The sequence below is a fragment of the Nasonia vitripennis genome, chromosome 2 (assembly GCF_009193385.2).
Source record: "Nasonia vitripennis strain AsymCx chromosome 2, Nvit_psr_1.1, whole genome shotgun sequence".
Classification (NCBI taxonomy): Eukaryota; Metazoa; Arthropoda; class Insecta; order Hymenoptera; family Pteromalidae; genus Nasonia; species Nasonia vitripennis.
In genome coordinates, this window is record NC_045758.1 from 15,986,304 (window position 1) to 16,009,094 (window position 22,791).

At 50.5% G+C, this 22,791-nt stretch overlaps 1 protein-coding gene across 7 annotated transcripts in view; it reads right to left on the bottom strand.

Moving 5' to 3' along the window:
• The window catches only part of LOC100121750 (rap1 GTPase-activating protein 1), a 148,529-nt gene that overhangs the window by 57,559 nt on the left and 68,179 nt on the right, over nt 1–22,791 (bottom strand). For 2 of the 7 annotated variants that reach the window (XM_032596514.1, XM_031923379.2), the window contains exon 1: nt 19,345–20,498. The exons of the other annotated variants lie outside the window; for them this stretch is intronic. In XM_032596514.1, the coding sequence (XP_032452405.1) occupies nt 19,345–19,565 (221 nt within the window). In that variant the 5' untranslated portion in view covers nt 19,566–20,498. Of the gene's footprint in view, nt 1–19,344; nt 20,499–22,791 lie in introns of those variants that run through there. 7 annotated transcript variants of the gene reach the window in all.

The window sequence follows — 22,791 nt, forward strand, 5'->3', positions numbered from 1 at the left end:
TCGAGTGTCGCGTGCTCCGATCATTTGCATAGTCATATTTCTTCGCTCATTACCATTATTACGAGAGAGAGAGAGAGAGAGAGAGAGAGAGAGAGAGAGAGAGAGAGAGAGAGAGAGAGAGAGAGAGAGAGAGAGAGCGAGAGAGTATTTCGGGGAGTCATTGTCGCGAGAGTTAGACGAGTCGGTTGACATTTGCGCCGCGCGCCACAAAAGAGAGCATTCACGCCTCGAGTGCCTGCCTGCGTATGCGAACACACACACGAGCACACGGCGAAACGCGGAAGCGCAAGGAGAGAGAGAGAGAGAGACATGAGGACCTGGCTGCGATATGAGAGGGAGGCGCGTGCGGTGTACTTGACTTATTTGTGTGCGCGTTTTAGCCGAGTGCGGGCTTTGTTTTATATGCGCGCGAGCTGCATCGGAAATATAACGGTCAGTGGACTCCCGCGGGGTGTCGAGTGCTGATGGAGAGTATTATATTAAACACCGGGTGCAATATTTGTACACACACAAGCGACTCTGACGCTGACAGTCATTTATTCTTCCTCGCTCTCGAGGACTCTGTTCAGAGCAAAAAATCCGTTGATGCCTGCGGGCGCCGCCGAAAAATGGAATCCTACGCACAACTGTGACAAGACTGTATATATGCAGTGTGTATAACATACTCCCACGTCAGAGCAGCCATTTCAGAGACGGCGGCACATAAGTATACGTATAGGCAAAGGGGAGAGTCGGCACGCCGTATCATTGTGCTCCCGCTCTCGAAGCGCACAACTGAATCGACATTTGATCTGGCCGTATCCGTGCATTATGGTAAAGAGGTGCGCGCGGCCCTTTCGAGGAGAGCATTAGTACGTAACGTGCGCCGCGCGCTTTGTATGCCAGAGAGACGAGCGGGGTGGTGTATGGTTGCAGCAGTGGATTTTTGACGCTGCTGCGATGCCGGACAGCTTGTGTTTGGCTGGAGTGTGTGCGCGCGCGGGCTTTCATTAAAGAGGTATTAGCGGCGGTTTTGTCTCTCGTTCTCTATCCGCGCGGCTCTGCAGGGAGCGAGACATGCGAGCGTGCGAATAATAGGAGAAGGGAAAATGGACTTTTAATTTTTCATAAATATGCAGGCACCCGCCGGGCCGACTTTCGCGAATAACCCTGCGATCACACGCGACGGGCTAAATATTCAATTTTCCGAGAGCTGCTCCCCAGGAGCGGGAATAAAACTGCGCGATACGAGCTATATACGGACCGTTATATCACACCCGCTGCAGACAATGCAAAGCGCCGTCAAATCGTCCGCGATAAAGCCGCTTTATAAAACAAAGCAATCGTTCCTCCAGATCCGTGTCAAATAGTCGAGCGCGTACAACAATAGCCACCGGTCAGCAGCAGCGCACACATTCTATAACTCCTCGATCTCTATCGCTCGCTCTCTCCGACGCCGAAAATCACTCGCCGCCGTGGTGTATAGATGAAGCCGTCATTATATCAAGAGCCGACGTACACGGCTATATTATACATATACTCGTCCACCTTCTGTTGCCGCGCGAGAGCTAGCTTCACAGCCATTATTGTTACTTTCGGAACAATCGCCGCGCGTATACGAGATGCGATCAGGCGATTCACCGGGCGCAAGCTGACCACGCGCTCTCCTAGCGCAGTGTGTAGGTATACCTTTATAGGGGGGAGAAAAAAGGTTAAAGAGTTGAGTCAGGGCTCTGCAGCGCCTCTTTATTGTGCGTGATATATGTGAATCCTATTAATGCCAGGTATATATAATGGTCAGTTGAATTTTCGGGGCTGCAGTAGCAGCTGTGTGTGTGTGTGTGTGTGTGTGGTGAAAACGTTTTTTAATCGTTTAGCCTAACAAAAATAAATTGATTTTCTTCAGCGATCTATGAACTATCATAAAAAAAATAGAATCGTTCATTCCAATCTAGCCGCATAGGTATCCATGTCACCCGACCGGATACGCCCCCCTAAAAAGAGAAATACCTCAGCGCAAACCAGCGTCAGTCGTGTCGCGTGCGCCTACCCCCTTGTGTATTTCACCCTCGCCGGAGTCGTGGCGGCGCAGTGCCGAGTCATCCAGAAGAGTTGCACAGCCACAAGCGGATTACACGGGCGTGCGCGCGTGCCGTATAATTCTTTCGCTCGGTGATCAGCTCCACATAATGCCACTGCGCTCATTTGTTTAGCGGCGCGACGCGATTACGCCTATACCGCCTTTCGGAGTCAATCGTCGTGAAATATTCGGCCGTCGGGCTCCGTTACGTGTGTACGTGTGTACACCGAAAGAGAGATTAGACTCGCTCGCCGGAAGCAATTCGCCGCGCGCTAAAGCTCAGTAAGGCAGAAAATTAATTTTCGCGATAGCGCCGGAGCATTATCAAAAGCGCGGCCGACGATTTTGTGCGGTTGCCGTCGTGCTTTGTGCGAATTATCGAGTAATTATACGAAAAATATTGTCGTACAATATGCGATCGCGCAACGGTCGCAGCAGCGAAGAATCGTCGGCGTAATTAATATTCAAATTTGGAGGATCCATTAGTCACGCGACTGATGTACATTATTATCTCCTCCCACGCATCGGCGAAACGGACGTTATTACCAGTCGCTTAATTAAAATATATTGTGTTGAACTGCAGTCGCGTGGCCCATGAGTCTCTGAATCATCATCACCGTAGAGCGAGAAGCGCACGATCTCTATCGCATCCCTATGATGGCATATGGAATTTACGTTGCCGTGCGTCGATGTAACGAACTTTCGACGGATTTCCCAAATCGAAATCTCTCCTCGCCGAGAGCATAGTATAATTACGGCCATAAATCAACGTATCCCCGAAAATTAATAAAGCCCCCTTTGCGCGCGCGGATCGATAATTGAAAACTCGCGCTCTCTTCGTCGAGAAGGAAATTAATGCGCGAAGCAAATACCTCGTGTGCGCGCCTTTAAAAGCCCATAAACGTCGTACCCTGACGCGCGGGAGAAGCGAATATAAAGCGAACGCCGCATGAAAAATCGGAAGCTTCGTCGTCGTCGTCGTCGTCGTCGTCGTCGTCGTCGGGTATTGCGCGTAACTCATATACGTGGGATATGATGTGCGCGGGGTATTTTTTCCGTATTAAAAATCATTTGTTAGAACTCGCACTTTTTATGGACGCTATATCTTATACATACGTACAGTTATGAAATCCGCCGCGCCGATCGTTAAGTACGCGTTTTACGATGGCTTAATAATCGTTAACCCTTTTATTAACATTGTAAATATGAGCAATGACCTAAAAACGCCGCGCGCGCATTGTGCGGGAAACCGGTTATTGTTCTAACGGTACACCCGCTCTGTCGTTGTTTCAAATTCAAGCAATAAATTTCATTCGAGTTGGCCCACCCGTACAGATTTGACGAACTTCGGCTCATTAATCAAAAAAATCCCGTCAAAAGCCTCCCGAGAAATAATCCTAGGCACGTGTCGTCGCGTTGTTTGCTCAATGTGTAATCGCGTAGGTCACACAGCAGCGACGGCGGCTTTTGACAAGAGAGCTGTAATTGAACCGCATGTCCAATCGATCCCGGGCCTCGAATCCGCCGCGAGGAATAATGTCTCTGGCTGCGCGCACATACGCTATCGATCGCCGTCGTCATTGTGTGAGAAGAGAGAGAGAGAGAGAGAGAGAGAGAGAGAGAGAGAGAGAGAGAGAGAGAGAGAGAGAGAGAGAGAGAGAGAGAGAAGAGGTGTACCGTACGCTCTTTGCAGAAGAGGCCGCGGAGAAGAGAAAGCGCGACGATGAATTTTCGGCTTTGACGGTAATCAACTTTTCGGGCGAGGCCTCGGTGACAGGTAATTTCGCCGGGCTTTCTTCTTCGCTGTATACCGTATGGTATTAATTTTGCTCGCCAAAGTTCTGAAATTGAAAGGAAAGATTGCAAATTGATCGCCGCCGCGTACGGAGTATTTCCAAAGCGATTGCAGCAATAAACAAGCGCAGCGAAACAATCTCCAGTTCGTCCAACCAGCAAACTGCTCTTTGTCGGCTAACTCGTCCTCGGCTTAATCTCGTTCTCGTATACACACGCGCGCGCACACACACAGTCGGCCAAAGTCGTCTCTCCATACTTATATTCCTCTATCTGCCTCGGCACACACAGCAGCGGCGGCGGCGACGCTGTATACATACTCGCTCGCTTGACTTATCGCTTTCTTTCGGCCAAGTCAGCCGGTTGCGCTGCGCGATTTTCTAAAAAGGAACTATGTCGCGCGCGCGTTTTCGAATTCTAGCTTCGCTATTTTTTTCTAGCCACATGTCTACGAATGGACGCAGTCGCTCGGGCTCAAATGCGCTTTTTCCGCCTGGTTTGAGTAACGCGCGCGCCTATACGAGGCAATATCAAAGGGATACGCATTCGGCGCAAGCGCGCACCGGTATGACGTCTCGAAATGGCAAACAATACCGTGGTTTTGGTTCCCTGAGAAATTCCGCTGAATTTAAATGCGGCGAGCGAAGCTTCGGCGGCGATTTTTCCCGAGGCGGGAGCAAAGAAAATCACGTCACCGCTATGCACACATCCTTTCTGGTGTCACTCACGCGGCGCAAACACATGTCGTACACGCGCTCTTTCAATAGTACGGCTATACACGACTGCATCAAAAAAGCATCAAAGCCCCCCAAAATCAAACTTGGCTCTCTCTCTCTCGTCAAACGGTACAAATAGCAGCGCTAATCTTCCGCGCGCGCGGCGAGGAAAAAAGGGCCGATCCGGGGAAAAAAGGAAGCCGATCGCTCGTATTTACCGCTTAAGCAAACACGCGCGGGCAGCTCCTTTCCGCCCTCTTTTTTGTGCTCGCTCGCGGTGAGCCTGCGCGTCGGTCGCGATCCGATTGCGGGGTTTGCGGTGAAAAGCTGATTGTGGTAACAGCGCGTACGTGCAATCGAAAGAAGCGGATTTTACTCTTTTCAGCGAGAACTTTGACGCAATGTCTCCTTTGGGGGTCAGGGTTATGGCAGCTATACACTGCGCGGCACATCAGCATCCCTCCCCGCTCCCGAATACCGTTGGACGTGCGTGTACGCCTTGAAGCACCGCCGCCCCTCTCCGCAACACACGCACACACACACACGTAAGGTCCTTTGTGTCGTGCAGCATGTCCCGCCGCAGTTACTGCTCGCTTCGCTTGCCGTGTAACATACGCACCGGCGACTCTTGTGGCTATTATTATTGTTATTACGCGCGCGGAGATTAAATTGGATTTTTCCGGACAGTGACACGTATATATAGTTTGTCGATGCCGTGATCTATTTCTTAATCTCCGCGTTCTTTGCTCAGGTTTGTTGTCGCTGCTGCAGCCTACACACACACAGTGATCTTTTTGAGGGATCGCTGTGTATAACCCGTATTGTTGAGCTCGGATTACCGCTATAGCGCGCGGCGGCGGCTTTTGTGCGCGGGTACAAGGGAGAGGATTAAAGAGGTCACTGCAGCGAGTTGCGGGACTTCATTGACTTCGGCTTCCTCTGTACAGGCCAAGTTCGGGGATCGTTTCAGCGCAAGGCATCATCCGAAGTGCAGCGGATCGAGTCTCGATTTTCAAAAAGTTGAAATTCGAGCCGAAAACTCCCAAGCTTGTCGTCGCCAATTAGAGCCGATTCCGGATTGGAAATGCAGATCCGACGCGCGAGAGAGGGGAAATCCGATCAGTCGGAAAATCGGAAAAGTCCCGATAGGCGTATTCGCAGCGGTCGCCGCGGTGTTATGTATTATTATACATCGCGCGCGAACGTTGCACGACAATCCGCTTATAGAGGTGTGTATGCGTGTGTGTGCAATAGCACAGAGCAGCCGGTATTGTGCATATAGAGCTCTGACGGGGCGCGCGATGTTGCGTGAATGCAGCCGTGATTATGCATCTGAGAGCTGCAGAGCAAACATGCATTTTACGATTGGAAGGATGGCAGTGTGCACGAGGTAGACACATAGGGAATGGGTTTATATGCGGTTGCGGCTTTCGTTCGGCAAATTGGGGACTTGAATGCAGGCGCGAGCGCCGTTGCGACTTAATAAAATGTTTTACACTTCGCGAATATGCTTTATCGTCGGGGACGACGCCCGATGCGGTTTGCATAATGGGAGCTTAATGCGACGTTATTTTTTTGGTTGTTTATAACGCAGAGCTATTCATCGCAGGAGCTCATGTGTATTTTGAATGAGGGAGCGGAGAACAATATAATCGTTTTGAGACGCGCATCGCACCAGCGCTAGACAATCTCGTAAAAATCACTTATTCGACGAGAGAGTCGAGGGGGCCAGAAACGAATTGGCGCCGACAGCAGCTGAATTTCGACGAAGCGAAAGTTTCTCAAGCGTTCCCGTGATGTGAGGACGCAGTGACTCGCCGCCGCCTGCGAGTATGTGTCACAGGCGCACGCACGTCTTGCTCAATCGCGCTTAAGTAGCGTCAACGCGCGGCGACCAGTTGGTCAGTGCGCGTCTGACTTTTTTTCCTCCATTGACGTTAACTCTTTCTAGCTGCGGGTCGGTTCACACATGGCTGATTGTTTAATTACTGCTGGTGAAATAGGGGGAACGAACTTGATCAAGTGTCCGAAAAATATTGAATAATTGCTATTCCATAAACAGTGCGAACACCGCCTCTATAATCCAGAGTCCAGAAACCGAGAGTGGCGGGAGATAAGGTCGCCCCCACCATAACGCCGGCTGCAGAGTACAGCACTTAATTGCCCGTTTCCTGTCCCGCGAGAGTAGAGCGGCTGCCGCTGCTGCGAAGAAAAACGTCGTCGGCGGCGGCAACTTTTTTACGACGCATCTTTGACCCATCTTCACGAGCGAGTCATCGGCGCACTGAATGGACGGCCTTTTTGCGCGCCGTTCCTCTCTCAATGAAGCGAGAGTATGTGTATCTTTTTTCGCTCTCTTCGCGGAATCGCTCTCTTGGCGGCTATTTCGCGGACGAGTTGCTCTATACACTACCCTATATACACGTGGGAGGTTTATCGAGTCGGCTCTGTAGTTTCTTTTCTCGTCTCGAGTGTGTCGACAGGCGTGGAATTATTGTTGTTGCGTAAGGTATTTTTGCGATACAAAAACTGATTCAGCAATTTGCGCGCGAGAGCGTGAATCATTACTTGGAGCGGAGATTTTCCGCGCGTGGAAATTCGATCCATTGTAATATACTCGTATCGTTGAATTAAAAAAAAATGAATGCTTCGTATCATCTTGCGTATAGCTTCGTAAAAAAAGGGTCGACTTTTCGAGATCGATAATTCAATCAAGCTCTCTATTTCCGAGCCGACGTTCATCGAAATGCGATTACATACAATAGCTTTTTCTATCATCTTTGACCTGCGCGGTTGAATTCGATGAACTAATTTGCCTGTCTTTTACTCGCACGCGCGCGAGCACTGAAAAAATGTAATTGCCTCCGATTGTTCTTGCTGGAATATTGCACTTCTATTTCCAGGCGTATTACTTTCGCATCGAACTTCCACTTACCTCCCGATGAAAAAAGTATTTATTTTTCCCCGTCGATTGAATAAAAATTATGCCTTCTACTGACCCCCCCGAACAACAAGCATCAGCTGACATAATACGCACTTAATTAAACTTCGCTGAATCAACGAGAGCGGCCCTTGATTACTCGCGCGGCGGCGGCCGATAATCTAAAATAATCCTCCCGTCGATATCCAATTAATGAAAACCATGGGTCATTCTATATATATATATATATATATATATATATATATATATATACCACGCTCTCGTCAACTTCTCTCTCTCTCTTTCTCTCTCTCTCTCTCTCTCTCTCTCTCTCTCTCTCTCTCTCTCTCTCTCTCTCTCTGTTCTCCGAAAACGAGAGAAACGAAGAAATCAATTATATGCCCGGCGCGTGCTGACGATTACCGCCCCCTCGAACTCATCGAAAGCTCGTTTTTCTCCCCAAAAACACACACGCCTCCGGCGCCGCACGATGAAAAATCGCGCGAAAGAGAGGCCAACGCAGCAGTGCACAGGCGCCAGCTCATTACGCAATGGACGGACACGGACACACAGTGAGCGAGACTGATGGCTTTTTAATTACCGCGAAGAGGAAGAAAAGAAGGAAGAGATGCGCCGGCTGATGCTCGGTTTTTACGCCCGGCCTATTTCCGGAGCTTTTTGTGCAGTGTTCAAGATGGACTGCTGCTGCTGTTGGTATTTACCGTCCCGCGGAATCTTTGCTCGAAGTTTCGGTTTGATTAGTTGAGAGAGCTTTCGTGTAATTCTGAAAATTAAACAGCGCGCGGAGGCATGTGATTGACGTAACAGCCCATCGCGCAGCTGCAACGAAAATTACACGAAAAACGCTCCCATAAAGCGAGAGCGCGAAGAAACAATCGAATGTTCCCTCGAATAAGAAAATTCCTCTCGAACCCACGGGAACCGTTCGGCGCGCTGAAGGTCAGGGGCGCGATGATCCGGCCACGTGCGCGCGCCGCATTAATTTCAAGAGAGAGCCGCCCACGCGACCGGTACACACTAAATCACTCGGAGCGCGTGCCGTACTCACCGATCGAAGCGCTCTCTCGTCCGGATTACGAGGAGAATAATGGAGAGAGAGAGAGAGAGAGAGAGAGAGAGAGAGAGAGAGAGAGAGAGAGAGAGAAAGAGACTTTTCCGTGCGCCTGCACTTTTGTCAGTGGCTCCGAACGAATTCATTGTCTGTAACAAGGCTCGTCGCGATTTTTCGGAGAAAGTTTTTCAAAAGCTAGCTCAGCGAACTTTTTCTCTCTCTCTCTCTCTCTCTCTCTCTCTCTCTCTCTCTCTCTTTGTAATATGAAATAAAACTTTTTTCCCGCCATAATAACACGTACGACTGAAGTATATATAGTATAGTCCCTCGGAAAGTAGAACGGCTCGACCCCCTCAATCTCGGGGAAAATCTCCGGCGAAAAAAGGGAAAGCCGCGGCGTCGCAAACCACAGGCGTGAGCGGGATTATCCCTTTCGAATAGTCGAGCGCGTGGCTGCGCCGATTTCACGGTTATAAGGCTGTGCTGCTACTGCTGCAGCTATGTGTACGACTCCCCGCGTCGCTAACACACATCCACGCAGATGCAATGTCGCGTCGCGGACTTTGTATTGACATTCTCATTTTAATTTTATTGCCACTTGGACGCCGTGGGGCGCGGCTTATAATATTGGCGAATTTATGCGCAGCGTGGGTCCTCGCGTGCAAGCGAGTGTATACGTATGTTTTTCCTTTGTTGTTCCGTATCGACGATTGACGGATGCGAGTAGGGGACGTGTATGGAAAAGTGCGTGAGCGAATAATCATCGTTCGATTTTTAGTTACAAAACGAAAGAGCTTTTCCGTTTCGTGCTCGTTAATTTGCATAATAAATCGTTGTTACAGCTATAACCGGTGCAGAGCGTTATGAAACACTGGTGAAAACGCGATCGTACATTTTATTGATAAATTCGCGTTTTTAATTTTCGCGCCGCCGCGATACGTATACGCTTGGATTAATGATTTTCGAGAAGCGAAAAAAAAAAGAGAGAGCGTAGTAGTATAGAGCGCGCGGGGCGACTCGTTATCGCTCGGCTTTTAATGAGCGCAATAAATTAAATAATAAATACGTTCGCTTATTTAGCATTTGCATAATCAAGCGAAAAGCGTAGCGAGAAATGTGCAGCATTCGAAGGCGCGATAAATCATCGACGCATTACCGCGATTATCTCTCTCTTTCGCACTCGTTGCGCTCGGCGCGCGTAAAAATGTAACATACCCACACGCGCACGCGCGCTATCTCCGCGGCGAAATTACAAATAAGTCCTTGTTGTACATTTACACGCGCTATCGCGGAGCGGTACACGATACAACGCTGTAATTTGTCATATAACTCGCCGAGCGAGAAAGAGAGAGTGAGAGGTGGATACATTCAATTATGTATTAGGTTGTGTGCCGTCTGCATCGATGACACACATTGCGACAATTTCCGATTCGCGTCGTCGTCGGCGACGACGTCTTAACACAAGTAGCAGTCGAAGAAACTCAAGTAGCAGCCGGAGTCGCCACCGGAAGCGGCTTCGATAAGAGCGAGACGGAAACACAGCCGGTTGATTCATCTTCGAGCGCGCACAAGAGTGAGTTTTACGAAGAAAGCGACGAGTTTTGTCGAATCGTGACGAAAGACGTGGGAATTCTCTCGAAATTAGCGTATAGTCGAGAGACAATTAGAACGAGGGAAAATCAGGACGGATTTTTTTGAAAGTTTTTTTCTCTTCAAGCTTCGGCACTCCTCTACGCGCATACATATTATAAGCGATCGATGACACACACACGAGAAGAGCAGTTTCGTGAAAAACTTGTGCATAATTAACGCGCTCGTTCCGCAAATCAGCACCTGAAGTAAGTATGCCATCAGCGCTGCACGTGAAAATCCATCGATCCTACTTATCGTGAATATTGCATCCTGTTTCACTGAAACTCGATTAATAGAAAGCGATGAAATATATGCGCGCTGCACATTCCAGGTTACATATCGTCAACAAGTCCATCGGTATATATATATAACGAACTTTCAGCGCCGCCACGAAATTCAAACAAAAGTTCCACACCTATCCGGTTAAATAATCCGCATTCGTATTCTCAACGCGCCGCTGATGTATATGTATATACGCGATGGATCGCTCGGCTCTCTCTCCCTTATAATACTGCCGGCTTCTGGGAAACTTCGTGAACGCGATAAGGAGCCGCGATATGCGCCGCCGCGCGCCGGGAGTGAAGAGCTCGGAATACAAAATTTTTCTCTCCGGACTTTTTTCGTTTGAAGGATCAAGAGAGAGAGAGAGAGAGAGAGAGAGAGAGAGAGAGAGAGAGAGAGAGAGAGAGAGAGAGAGAGAGAGAGAGAGAGAGAGAGAGAGAGAGAGAGAGAGAGAGAGAGAGAGAGAGTGATCGAGCTGAATGAAAGGGTTTATTTGCGCGAACGTTTTTCTTCCTGCGAAGATTCATTTCTCACTTGCTATCTCCAATGACTTTATCGCGCGCGCGCGCGCGCGAGCACCTAAAAGCGTGACACGTAAAAGCGTAACACACTTCAGGAGGCCAAGACGGCTCGAGCTTTATACGACGACGTCTACGACCCACTTCTCCGATTTCGGCACACGGCTCTGAATTTTTCAACGCTTCGCCGTGCCCTTTGACATTATAACCCGCCACTGCGATGCTTATGCCTTAGCTGCGCGGAAGAGATGAATTTCGCTCCAAGTGGGTGGCACATGCGCCCTGTGGATAAACGGATTCTGAAGAATTAATTGCCTCAGAAATGACGGAACAGTTTCGAGAGCGCGCGCGCATCAGGCTCCGTTAACCGGGTTATTGCGCGCCGGACCATTATTTATGTACCAACCGGAATCGATACAGTCCGATCGTCTCTCTCACGGCGGCGGATCTAGCGAAGCGTCGCGCGAGTTCGGTCGATTGTTAAAATAAATGACTGTTTTCATTGTCGCGCGACTGCACACTTGCCTCTCTCCAAAGTCGGACGTTTAAACTAGTTACGGGAAAATCTGCCCGCGGCGAAGTCAGCTGCCCCAATCATACCCTCAATTACCGAGCATTACACCGAGGCGCTCCGGTAATTACGTCCGAAAAAAGCAACAGCATCCAGAAAGAGAGAGAGAGAGAGAGAGAGAGAGAGAGAGAGAGAGAGAGAGAACCACCCGCGAGCTTATCTCTGTACCGTACATAGCCTATAGGCAGGGTATATACCGGCCGTCTGCAACTCCCCGCGTCCGCAAAACTCTCCGTCAAAACATGCTGGCGCCGCGGGGCGTCGGATGCACCCCGTGGCGAGATTAGAGTATAGATCGCCCATCTGCCCGATTTTCTCCGGTGGTGCTCTCCTTTAAACTCTCGTTTCGGACGCTCGGGCTATATCCGTCGTTTTTTCGGACGACTGCTGCGAGAGAGCTGGACACGTTGAGAGTGCCGATGACGGTCGCTTTGTGTGCGCTATAGCTATACAGAGGAGGGAGATTAGGATGTATATTCTATGCGTTTGGAGAGGCTTGTTTGTTCTTGTTGGCGGTGCGGTCGGGTAGTTTGTTGCAGCGGGACGACTTGATCAGAGGTGTGAGTTTGCGGCTTCTCTCGTACTCGCGCACCTGTGTGGTTTATTATACACATACACAACGCGCGGAGAGAGAAACTTTGCTCGCAGAGCATCGTTCCACCATGTATGAAAGCGTAGATTTACTAATAATGAAAAAATAAAAAAAAAATAACGCCCGTCGCTTCTCATGACAAACGATCGTCATCTCTCTGTCTGCGATGAAGTGAAATATCAGACTCTCCGGGGCTTTATTAAATCTCGCGCGAGTCCAAAAAACGTGACGAATCGCGCTTATTAAGCCATTTCCTTCGAAAACGTCTCACGACGCACAGTCATCTCCCGCGCGCGCGCGACCTTTCTCCTCATCGTTTTCCACTCTCTTTCTCGCGCGCTGTTTCCGGCATATTATATAGAAGAGAAAACGAAGAGGGGAGTTGCGCGGAAGATTTGTTCGCCCCCCTGCCGCTGCCCCGGCCGGCTTTGAACTCGGACAGCGGCGGTTACAAATTGATCTTCTACGTGCTCCTTCTCCGCGATGAAAATTGAGTTCAAAGACTTGACTGAAATGAAGAGTATTATTTCGATGACACCCGATGCAAATCAATCGCGCTCTCGCGCGCGCGATAAGTAAAGCGAATTGCTCGGCCCCGCTCGTACGGCCTTATAAGCCCGGCAAATTACGGAATTAGACATTACCGACACACGCAGCGAGTTGCCCTCGCCGTCGAACTCGCAAATTACCTCCTCCCCGAGCGAGCACGGCGGTGCGGCGAAAAGGCGGCGCGCGAGGCAAAAAAGGCGCGCCGTCTCGAGTGTCCACTTAGGCCGCAACGGTGCGCGGTGAGAGAGAGAGAGAGAGAGAGAGAGAGAGAGAGAGAGAGAGAGAGAGAGAGAGAGAGAAGTCGGAGAAGAAAAAGAGAGAAGGAACGAACGGGTGCAGTAGTATGTAGTGTACAGCAGCTTATGCAACGGATTCGATCAATCGCCGCGCAAAAAAGGGAGAGACTCGGCCTGTGGACTCTTTTATCAAGTGCAGCAGCGACTCTCGCTCTCCTCTCTTTCGTACATATCGTTGTGCAATTAATCGTGCGCAGCAGCGCGAGCGGTGCACCGAGAGGAAAAGCGCGACAAGTCAATCGCTCTTTCTTCGATCGAGCGAGACAAGAGTGTGCGTATATAAGGCTAATAATCCCTTGACGAACTGCAACGGCGGAGTTCGCTGTTGATGAGTGCGGCTCGTTTTTGCGCAAAGAATTTCCGAGACGGAGAACTATTTTTTCTTCCAGGGAGAGGTATTCCGCTAATGTGGAAATGGCTCTCGACGCTCGAGTTGCGACGGTGATTTAGCGCTGACGTTTGACAGGGAAAATTGGCCGTCGTCGTCCGCGCGTGCAGTGCGTGTGTGTGGCGCAAGCGCTGTAAGTATGCGACCACCTTGTTGACGCGCTCAATTATTCGTTATAAGCGTTTTCTCCTGGAACTATCTCGCGAGCGTAATTAATCGATCGATCGGAAGGACAAAACAACCAGATTAGACGCCGAAGACAAATCGTTCGCGCTCGTCCGATCGATCATCTGCATAATCATGGGAACGTGGCCGACCCCCTAACTCAACCCTCCACTCGCGAGAGTGAAAATTCCCATAAAACCAATCTCATAGCTCACCTGAATCGATAAGCGCAACTCGAGTTATCTGCATAATCATGGGAAGATCCGGCATCCCTTGCAATCACCGCGGCGCACCCTCCTTAACCCTTGCGGTGCAATAAAACGACCGCGAAGCTAATCGATCAGTCCGCGTTACACACCGCGCGCGACTTTTCCACGCACAGAGCGTAACGCCTATTTTTCCCGCGAACTTCCCAGGAAAATCACACGCACTGCAACTCTTCGTGCACTCTCTGATTTACGATTTGCGCGCGAGCAGGTAAAAATTACGCGCGGAGAGAGAGCGACAGGCCAAAGGGGTGAGTGACCCCGAGTGCACGGGTATGTGCCTACGAAAAACTCTAGCGTCGTTTACGAGGGGAGAGAGAGAGTCTCCTTTTACGAGCTGCTGCAGGAGAGAGAGAGAGAGAGAGAGAGAGAGAGAGAGAGAGAGAGAGAGAGAGAGAGAGGGACTGCGTGCCGCGTAGCGTCGTTTGAATTTCGCTCGAGTATGAGTGTCGGTGCAGCGTTCGAATACGCACATGCGGGATGAACGACGCTCGCCGCATATTATTACACAGATGTGCACTATAAAGCGCAGCGTATTAATCGCACGTTTGACCGAATTACTCGAGTCGCTCGTTTCCGCGTAGAGTGTTTTTCGACAGTTTGAAAAAAAGAACTCGCCGGCAACGGTTTCCCCAATCAACGATTCAATCACCGCGCGTACAGTAGCTTCGCGAGGAGAAAAGAGTCGCCAGCCACCGGCATTCCCCGGGAGCAGCACAGAAGCAAAATAAGCGCGCGCAGATACAAGGAGAAAAGGAAGAAGCAAAGAGGACGGGGTCTCGGGGTCACACAGCGGCTCGCTTGATATTTTCCTCGGCAATTCGCGAAACGCCGATGGAATCTTCGCTCGCGCGCGGCGCCTCTCGATCTTCCTTTTTTCCATCCTCACGCTGTATGCCTCTCGACGTCGTCGAGAAAGACCCGAGGGAATTCCAGCAGCAGCGGCAGCGTCCATTCCAGGAGAGACTCCTGGCGAGCTTTTACGTTTTCTCGAGAGTCGTAAACTTTACGAGAGATGAGGAGAATTTCAGCAGCGCGCGTATAGATTTGCGCTGCTTGGAGATAGAGCTAGCGAGGGGGATGATACGATGCAGCGCGTGGGGCGCAGATTAGAAAGATCTCTCGCGCTGTGATCTGGCTTTCCAGGAGATTGGGCGTATTTTGAGGAGAGCGTGTGTATATAACCCACTTATTGAAACTCGAAAGAAGTGGGCGACGCGAGATTACCTTGCTAATAAGCTCGCGTGTATACTTAGAATTAAATCAGCAGCGTCAAAAAAAGAGGGAAAGGTTAATCCGTCAGTCGCATGCAAGAAGGCGAAGAAAAAAAGCCAAAACGAACGTCGGTACAAGTCGTCGGCGCAAACGTTCTCCGTCGTCGTCGTCGCGTTCGCGAAAAAGTCCCTCTCATCCAATCCAATCGCGTCGAAGATCGAAAAACTCATAACAAAGCGTGCGACTAAACACGTTTTCTCGCCGCCGCGAGTAGGAGGGAAAATTCGACGTCCTCAACCTCGAGTCGAAAGTGCGGCACGTGTGCGCGCCGGAATAGGGGAGAAGCATAAGAAGTAATTCCGGAGCCAGTTTAACGATTACCCTACACACTTTCTTCAGAGTCACTTCGATAAATCAGCCGACGCACTATACGCCGATACCTATACAAATTTTCTCTGCACCGAGTCCGATCAATTAGCCGTATACGCGCGACCACCGTCGTCTTCGGAGTCGTAAAAAGCGCACAATGCCGTGGGCCGTTCCGAATCGAAGAAAGGAGTCTCGTGCGCGCGTCCCGAAGGAAATAAAAATTCCCTCTATGTGCACGCATGTGCAAGCGAAGCCCGCGGGGGATACGCAATACGCATACACACACTGCATCCGAAGCGACCGCTCGACGACAGCTGCTCGGCGGCGAGAGAGCTGAAATTTCTTACGCTCGGTCGGAGACGACGCGTGTGGGGGCGTACCTATAGCTTGTTGGCCAAACACACGCTGCGCTTCTTCCTTTTCTTGGGCTTTGTTGCGGGGCCTCGCCGCACGCCGCCGAGGCGGGCAATTAGGTTGTTACGCGATTTTGCGGTGCGGCCTGTAATTTTGGGGGAGTTTTATGGACATTATGCATTTCAAAAAGCGGAGCTTCACACGTCTCAGTTTCTGCAAACAAGCGCGTCATATAGAGCGATACTTGCGAGGGAGAGTCGCTACGATAATAGTTTTTGCCGCTGCTCGGGGGATAGCGTAAGCGAACTCGAGAAGAGCATCAACATTGACCGAGCGATCGAGCAAACTTCCCGCTCGCGCGCGAGGAGTGTTTATGTGGAGTGGCATCGTCGTGTATCGCGTTACCCGCAGCGAAATGTCTTCCTCGAAACTTTTCGGCCGTACTGCCACTCGACACAACAGCTCGCCTTATACTATACCGCGTGTATGTAAGAGCCAAGAGGAAGCGCTTCTGCGAACGGAAGCGATTATCAGAGCTGCAGTTTCGCTCGCGGTAGTGTACGTATCGATCGTCCGATTTATTAAACGTGTGTGAAAAAAAACAGCTCGGGTATTGAGCGATAAAACATCCGTTGGCGTTTTTCTCCTACTTCGATCTATAATAGTGAGAAATGATCCTGTGAACTTTGGCAATGAAAGCGAGGAGTGTAAACAAACGTTACGCTGCAGTTTTTATTGCTCCGCGGAGTCTCAACAAGCGCGCCGGAGATCGTTAATAACGCTTTGCGCGAGCGGGCTAAAAAATTAGTAACAGGCGATTCCGGCGTCAACACACAGGCTTTGTCAGCGGCGCAGTTAAAAAAAAAGTTATGAGTTTATACTGCGCGTCCTGGGAAAATCCTGCAGACGCCGCGCTAATGCTACTTTTATGACTCTCACTCTCTCTCTCTCTCTCTCTCTCTCTCTCTCCTGCGCAAGGATTAAGTCGCGCGCGCGCGGCGCATCAGGTACGTGCGACTTTTCCCTTTTTTTCGGCTGCCACTGCACGAGATGAGAGCAATTTGCTCGATCGTCCTGCGCATTATAACCGAAATTCACTTGTCAGGATGATGATTCCGGGGCACCCTTCTCGCCCTCTCGGGAAACGCTTTTTCCCCGAATGCGGACAGGAGCCTTTAAATCTGATTACGGACCTTCGACGCTTTTCCTATTGTCGGTGAAAAAAAAGCTATGAATCCGGAAGAAAAAAGAGCAGAGGTCATTATCCTATGGTGGAAAAAAAACCGGCTAAAAAAGGCCTTACGTGAGAATATCGAATCTCGGGCGCAGCGCGCGTCTCTCTCTTCTCACGGAAAATCGATGCGGGAAATCCTCAAGGGGGAACGCGTTGCGTTTTTTTTCATCTTATTACTCCAGAGGGGGGAAAAAGATGTATGTAGCTCTTCCCCGATCCACGCACACTTATACCTGTTCGGCGATATCTTTCGCGCAGTTAGTCCCGCGCGCGCAAAAGGGTGAATAATGGAAGAGCGTTGCCCGGAGGGCGTGTACTCTCTCTCTCTCTCTCTCTCTCTCTCTCTCTCTCTCGTGATAATTTGCATAGCCGTCACGGGATTGAGAGAGAGAGAGAGAGAGAGAGAGAACGGTGTATCGGTTTTCCGTCTACCTGACACACGGAAGCCTGCTTTTCACACGGCGGTTTTCCTCCGCGCGAACCGTTGCATTGTTTGGGACAGTTTTCGGCCGGGAGGTGAAAATTTTTCGGACTCATTTGCATGAGCAGAGAAGAAGGAGCTCTTCTCGAGTTTCGGATACGGGCTCTCTCTCTCTCTCTCTCTCTCTCTCTCTCTCTCTCTCTCTCTCTCTCTCTCTCTCTCTCTGAATGGGTGGCTTTCTGGGGCTGGAGTGATGGAGCGCTTTGTAATGAGATGGGCGGTGAAGGAAGTGGATAACGTTTTCTCGTCTATTATGTTTTAAATTTTCGAGTGCTCGTTCGTCTTCGTCTTGATTCCCTGTTTATGCAACATTGTATCGAATTTTTAATTGGCTGCTTGCTTTTAATTTCAAGGCTGGCTGTACCCTTTGAAAAAAACGTTAGTCAAGCATGGACCGAAGACACTTGAAGAGAGCATCGTTACGGAAAATTCGTCAACGACCATCGAGTCCAATAAAACGAAATTACCCCACACCTTCTCTTTTTTCCGTCCATCCTCTACAGCTCCGATGGAAAAAAATCCATTTCCTCCCCTCGACCCTGCGTACAAGAAAAGCTCCCCGAGCGAGATAAAAAGAAAAGAACAACGTCCTTGAAAGTGGCTGCGTACGATCTCTAATTTGCATCCGATTTTTCGCTCCCCGCGCTCGAGCAAGCAGCTGAGGCACGATCCCCAGAAAGACCGGAGAGAGAGAGAGAGAGAGAGAGAGAGAGAGAGAGAGAGAGAGAGTAAAAAAAATCCTGGCCGCTCGTTAAAGACAACGGATTTCGCACGTGCCTTTTCGAGGGGCGCTTTTCATGTGCTCTCTCGCTCGCTCGAGTGTTGCGCCCCGCGGTGCCAGAGAGCGCGCAGATATTCGCAAGTGCCGCGCGCGTGCGATTGATTTAGAGGCGTTATGTGCCCTTTTTCCTCGGGTAATTTGACGCGGAGTATGGGTCGCAATGTACAGTATAGAGTCGATTCGCCGGCGAAAAGTCGAAGGCGAACAACGGTTCCGTACTCGCTCGGCTGTATAATGGAGTTCTGGAGCAGCAGGTGCGCTTATCCTTGGAAAATTATAACGGCGCGCGGCTGTATCTCTCGGAGAGAGCGCAAAGATTACTACACATCAAAACAGTCCACTTTAGATAGCGAAACTTTATTACCGAGAGGATTACGAGGGTAGGGTGCACGCTGTGCAGGTATTCGGTGTTATTAAATAACAGTAGCCGAGCGCGGTGTATTACGAAGTTCGAACTCGATTTTGCTCGAATATTCTCGGCGGGAAGAGAGAGAGAGAGAGGGAAAAAAGTCGCTATCGTCGAGGTAATTATTCAGACTTGAAAAATGTAACTGGGCTAGTGGAGAGAACGGATAGCGCGCGTACACGCAATTAGCGCGCGAGATACGGCCGCGCGCAAGGCTCACCTTAAACGACGATTAAGAATATAAATAAGTTTTACCCGCAACGGTTTTTCAATTGCGATCGCCTTATACATGCACTACGCGTTATGGCGCGAAGAGGCGCATCGTTATGACGATCGAGCGTAAACACAGTAATAAGGAGAATCGATGATTGACAGGTTGCGCCTCGAACGCGAAGGCGCTGCTCTCTTGCAAGTGTATATATGGACAATGCGCGCGAGCGCGCGCACCTGTTGTGCCCTAATTCATTAACTCGGGCATAATAGAGCGAGGCACGCGTCGGCCTCGCGCGCATCGCATAAGCCTTTCACTTTTCTTCCCCGCTGCACATGTCGTATCATGCGCCAAAATATCGTCATTAAAAAAGCTGAGCGGCGTAACGGCTGATGATTTTCTATATACAGAAGAGTCGTTCACGCATACGAGTATACGACCGTCAGATGATTTTATTATTAGAGTAAGGGTACCTTTTCTTGGAGAGGAGGCTGTAGGACTCCTTGGAGTGACTGACCAGCCGCATGCGCATCTTCCTCACGCGGTCGCCGCCGCGTTTCCTCCCGATGACGACACTGGCTGCCACGGCGGTTCCGGCTCCTCCGGCCGCGCTGCCTTCGATCACGGGCGTCCAGATTATCGTCCTGACGCCCGCGTGTGTCTTGGCGCGCGCTGCCACCACCCCGCGAACCATTCAGTCAGTCTTTTTTTTCCCTCCTCGCGCTGGAATGGGCTGGCGCGTGTGCTGGACGTGCGGCGCTGGGATCCCTATCTGCGGGCCGGCGCAGCACTCCGCATGACACGGTTCTGCTCTTCGCTCTCGTTCCCTTCCTCTTCCGGGATTATTCGCCGGGCGATTTTTAGGGCCCGCGGATCTCGATTTCCACTTTGATTTTGCTCCTCTTCGTCTTCTTCTTCTTCTTCACCGCTCAATTTACGAACGCCGTCTCTTATTTTACACTCGACAAAGGGAGCAACGAGAAACGCGATCGCCTTGAATCGCACTCAGCAGCAGCACAATAATAATAAGTCGTACGTGCGCGTATACGACTTCTTCATCTCCTCCGCTTCTTCTTCTGCTCGATCGATCCTTTGTGCTCGTCGCTGCTGCTTTCCTTCAACTTCACTTAATTCCGAGAGAGAGAGAGAGAGAGAGAGAGAGAGAGAGAGAGAGAGAGAGAGAGAGACGAGATACGGAATCGCGAGCGCTACCTTTGCGTCACGCTCGGACGGTCACGTGGTTTCGTCACCGTTTTTCCCTCCTCTCGAGTGTGACTCAGATTATAAGAGCCGGCGAGCAATGACAGGCCGGCAGATAAGCTCGCTGCTTCTCCTTTTGCACGCCCGGCACTGCTGCTGCTGATTATTATTATTATTACGGCTCGAGCCGGGGGACACCATGTTACGCTCGGAGGCCGGTTTAAATTCACTCGCGGCTCTGCTCCTCTCTCGATTGAGTCATCGGCGCACGGCCAAGTCCTCTACGCGCGCACCGTCCGAGTAAAGTTAAGAGATAAGGAAACTTCGCGAGTGTCACGTGCGCGCGCGAGAAACCCGATGTATACGACGACGAGTAAAGGCGCACACGACGGGAGCGACGAGTGCTCACCGTACGACGGACCGTACGAGTATGAGCCGGCTCTCGCTCTCTCTCGCTCGTCGAGGCCCCACGCACACACGCGCACGCACACACACGCACGCACACGCTGCGGAGACCCGCGGACGTGGAAGTGCTCGAGTGAGTGGAGGGGGGACGAGCAGGGGAAGAGAGAGAAAGAGAGAGAGAGAGAGAGAGCCCTGGGCCCGAGGAGAGAGGGGGGCGCCTGCGAGGGGCTGCTACCTTTCCCCTGCGTGTACGCGTACTCTTGATGCAGCTCTCTGTGATGCGTGGTTTTATTGTGCGGATTGTTATTATACCCGCGCGCTCGCGGAGATGATGCTGGAGGATGAGAGAGAAAGTTATGTTAAGCACTGGACTCTGCAGAGAGAGAGAGAGAGAGAGAGAGAGAGAGAGAGAGAGAGAGAGAGAGAGAGAGAGAGAGAGAGAGAGAGAGAGAGAGAGAGTTGCAGGGGTATACTGATCGAGGGTTGAGATTTCGATCCGCGTCTGCAATCATTTCGCGCGATGAAATTCGAAAGCTCGCGATGCGAGCAAAAGCGATAAACAAGCTCGTTGTAAAAAGTCTCTCTCTCGGCAATGCGGCTTCATTTAATTTCCATAACTCTCACGCTGTAAACGAAGCTCAGTAAAAGAATCGGAGCCTCTCCCTGACCTATGCTCGCAGCTCTTGCGCTACAGAATTTACGCTCGAAATTCAGCGATGTATGACAGGTAAATAGCATAAATAAAGCGGCCCCGGTGAGCGAGAGAGAAAATAAGCCAAACGAAGTATCATCCGCGGAGAGAAGAAAAAAAGAGCCGTGTACAGCGCATTGGGCTTATTGCACCTCTCTCTCTCTCTCTCTCTCTCTCTCTCTCTCTCTCTTGGTCTCTCGGAGCAAAAGCGCGCGCAAGAATATCTCTCGGGGAGCGATGAGGCAGCTCTCTCTCTCGCGCGCGCGCACTTTCTTTTGTTCCTGCTGTCAGGCTTGTTCCTTTTTCGAAGCCATCAGCCTCCTCCTCCTCCTCCTCCTCCTGCTGTCCGTCCGAAGGTCTCTTCCCCGCGCACGCACACACATAGCTCGCGGTACTGCTGCTCGTTTGGCTCGGCTACTTTGACGATTAGTTTAGCATTTAAATCGATCATTTTCCCCGCAGCGGCAGCGGAGCCGCTGTGGTATTACGGGGCGGATTTTATATAGCTATACAGTATGCGCGCAACGCCAGAGAGAGAGAGCGAGAGAGAGAAAGAGAGAGAGAGAGAGAGAGAGAGAGAGAGAGAGAGAGAGAGAGAGAGAGAGAGAGAGAGAGATGGAGAGGAATATAACGAGTGCATCGCTTTCGATTTTGCGAGCCAGGTTCATTTTTTGTTGCCGCCGGGGGCTACTACTGCGCCGCGATCTCTCGTGCTCTTCTTTTTCTTCACTGCCGCCGCTGCTGGCTGCTGTGAATGTAATTCCGCGATGGTACTGCTCGATCGCTGCGCTGCTGCTGCTGTACCTTTGTCGACGAGCGAGCGCTGGATTAGCATCGCCCGGCGCATAATGGACGATAATAAAGACTTTAATGATTTGTTCGCGAGGCACGTTTTTTCATGCGCGGGACCGTTAATTAGTTCATTATACCGAATGGCTATAAAGGCTGGCGTATTTTCTTGCTTTTTTTCGACGAGCTGCCTTCAATAACGCGGCTGTGTATCGCGTGTGTCGTGCTGCGTGGCGCGTATAATAAAGGGTCGTCTAACGAGGATGTTTTGCTGGGCAACGTTCGACAATAATAATCTTCTTGAAATTAATAAATGGCGTGAAATACAGACGCGCGGAAAGAACAGTTGCAGGACTCGATAGGTAATTCTTGACAAACTCCGTCCCCCCTCTGTTTTCTCCAAAAACGTCTCGCGGTAATTGGTCCGCTTCACGCCGCAGCGACAGCGCTGCACCGATCGCGACATCGCAAAAAAGCGCTCGTGGCCCGAGTACCCTTTTTAAGGAAGTACCTTACAATACACAGCGTCGTGGCTTTCACCCATTGTAATAAGCCTCTATTTATACGTATGAAATTGCCCAACGACGATCGTGGCAGCATTATTATTATACGCCATCAATCTCCCGCACATGTGCTATATTATATTGTATAATGTTCGTATAAAAGAGGAAGGAATATACGTAGGTGAGGCGAGAAGTGCTTATCTCCCGAGCCCGGCCTACCCGATCAGTCATTGCGGATGTGTGGCGTAGATGGAAGAGTTATACGCTCGCACAAGTGTCGTTCAGATATGAAAATTAGACACTCGGGGCTGGTGTATAAGTATCAAGGAGAT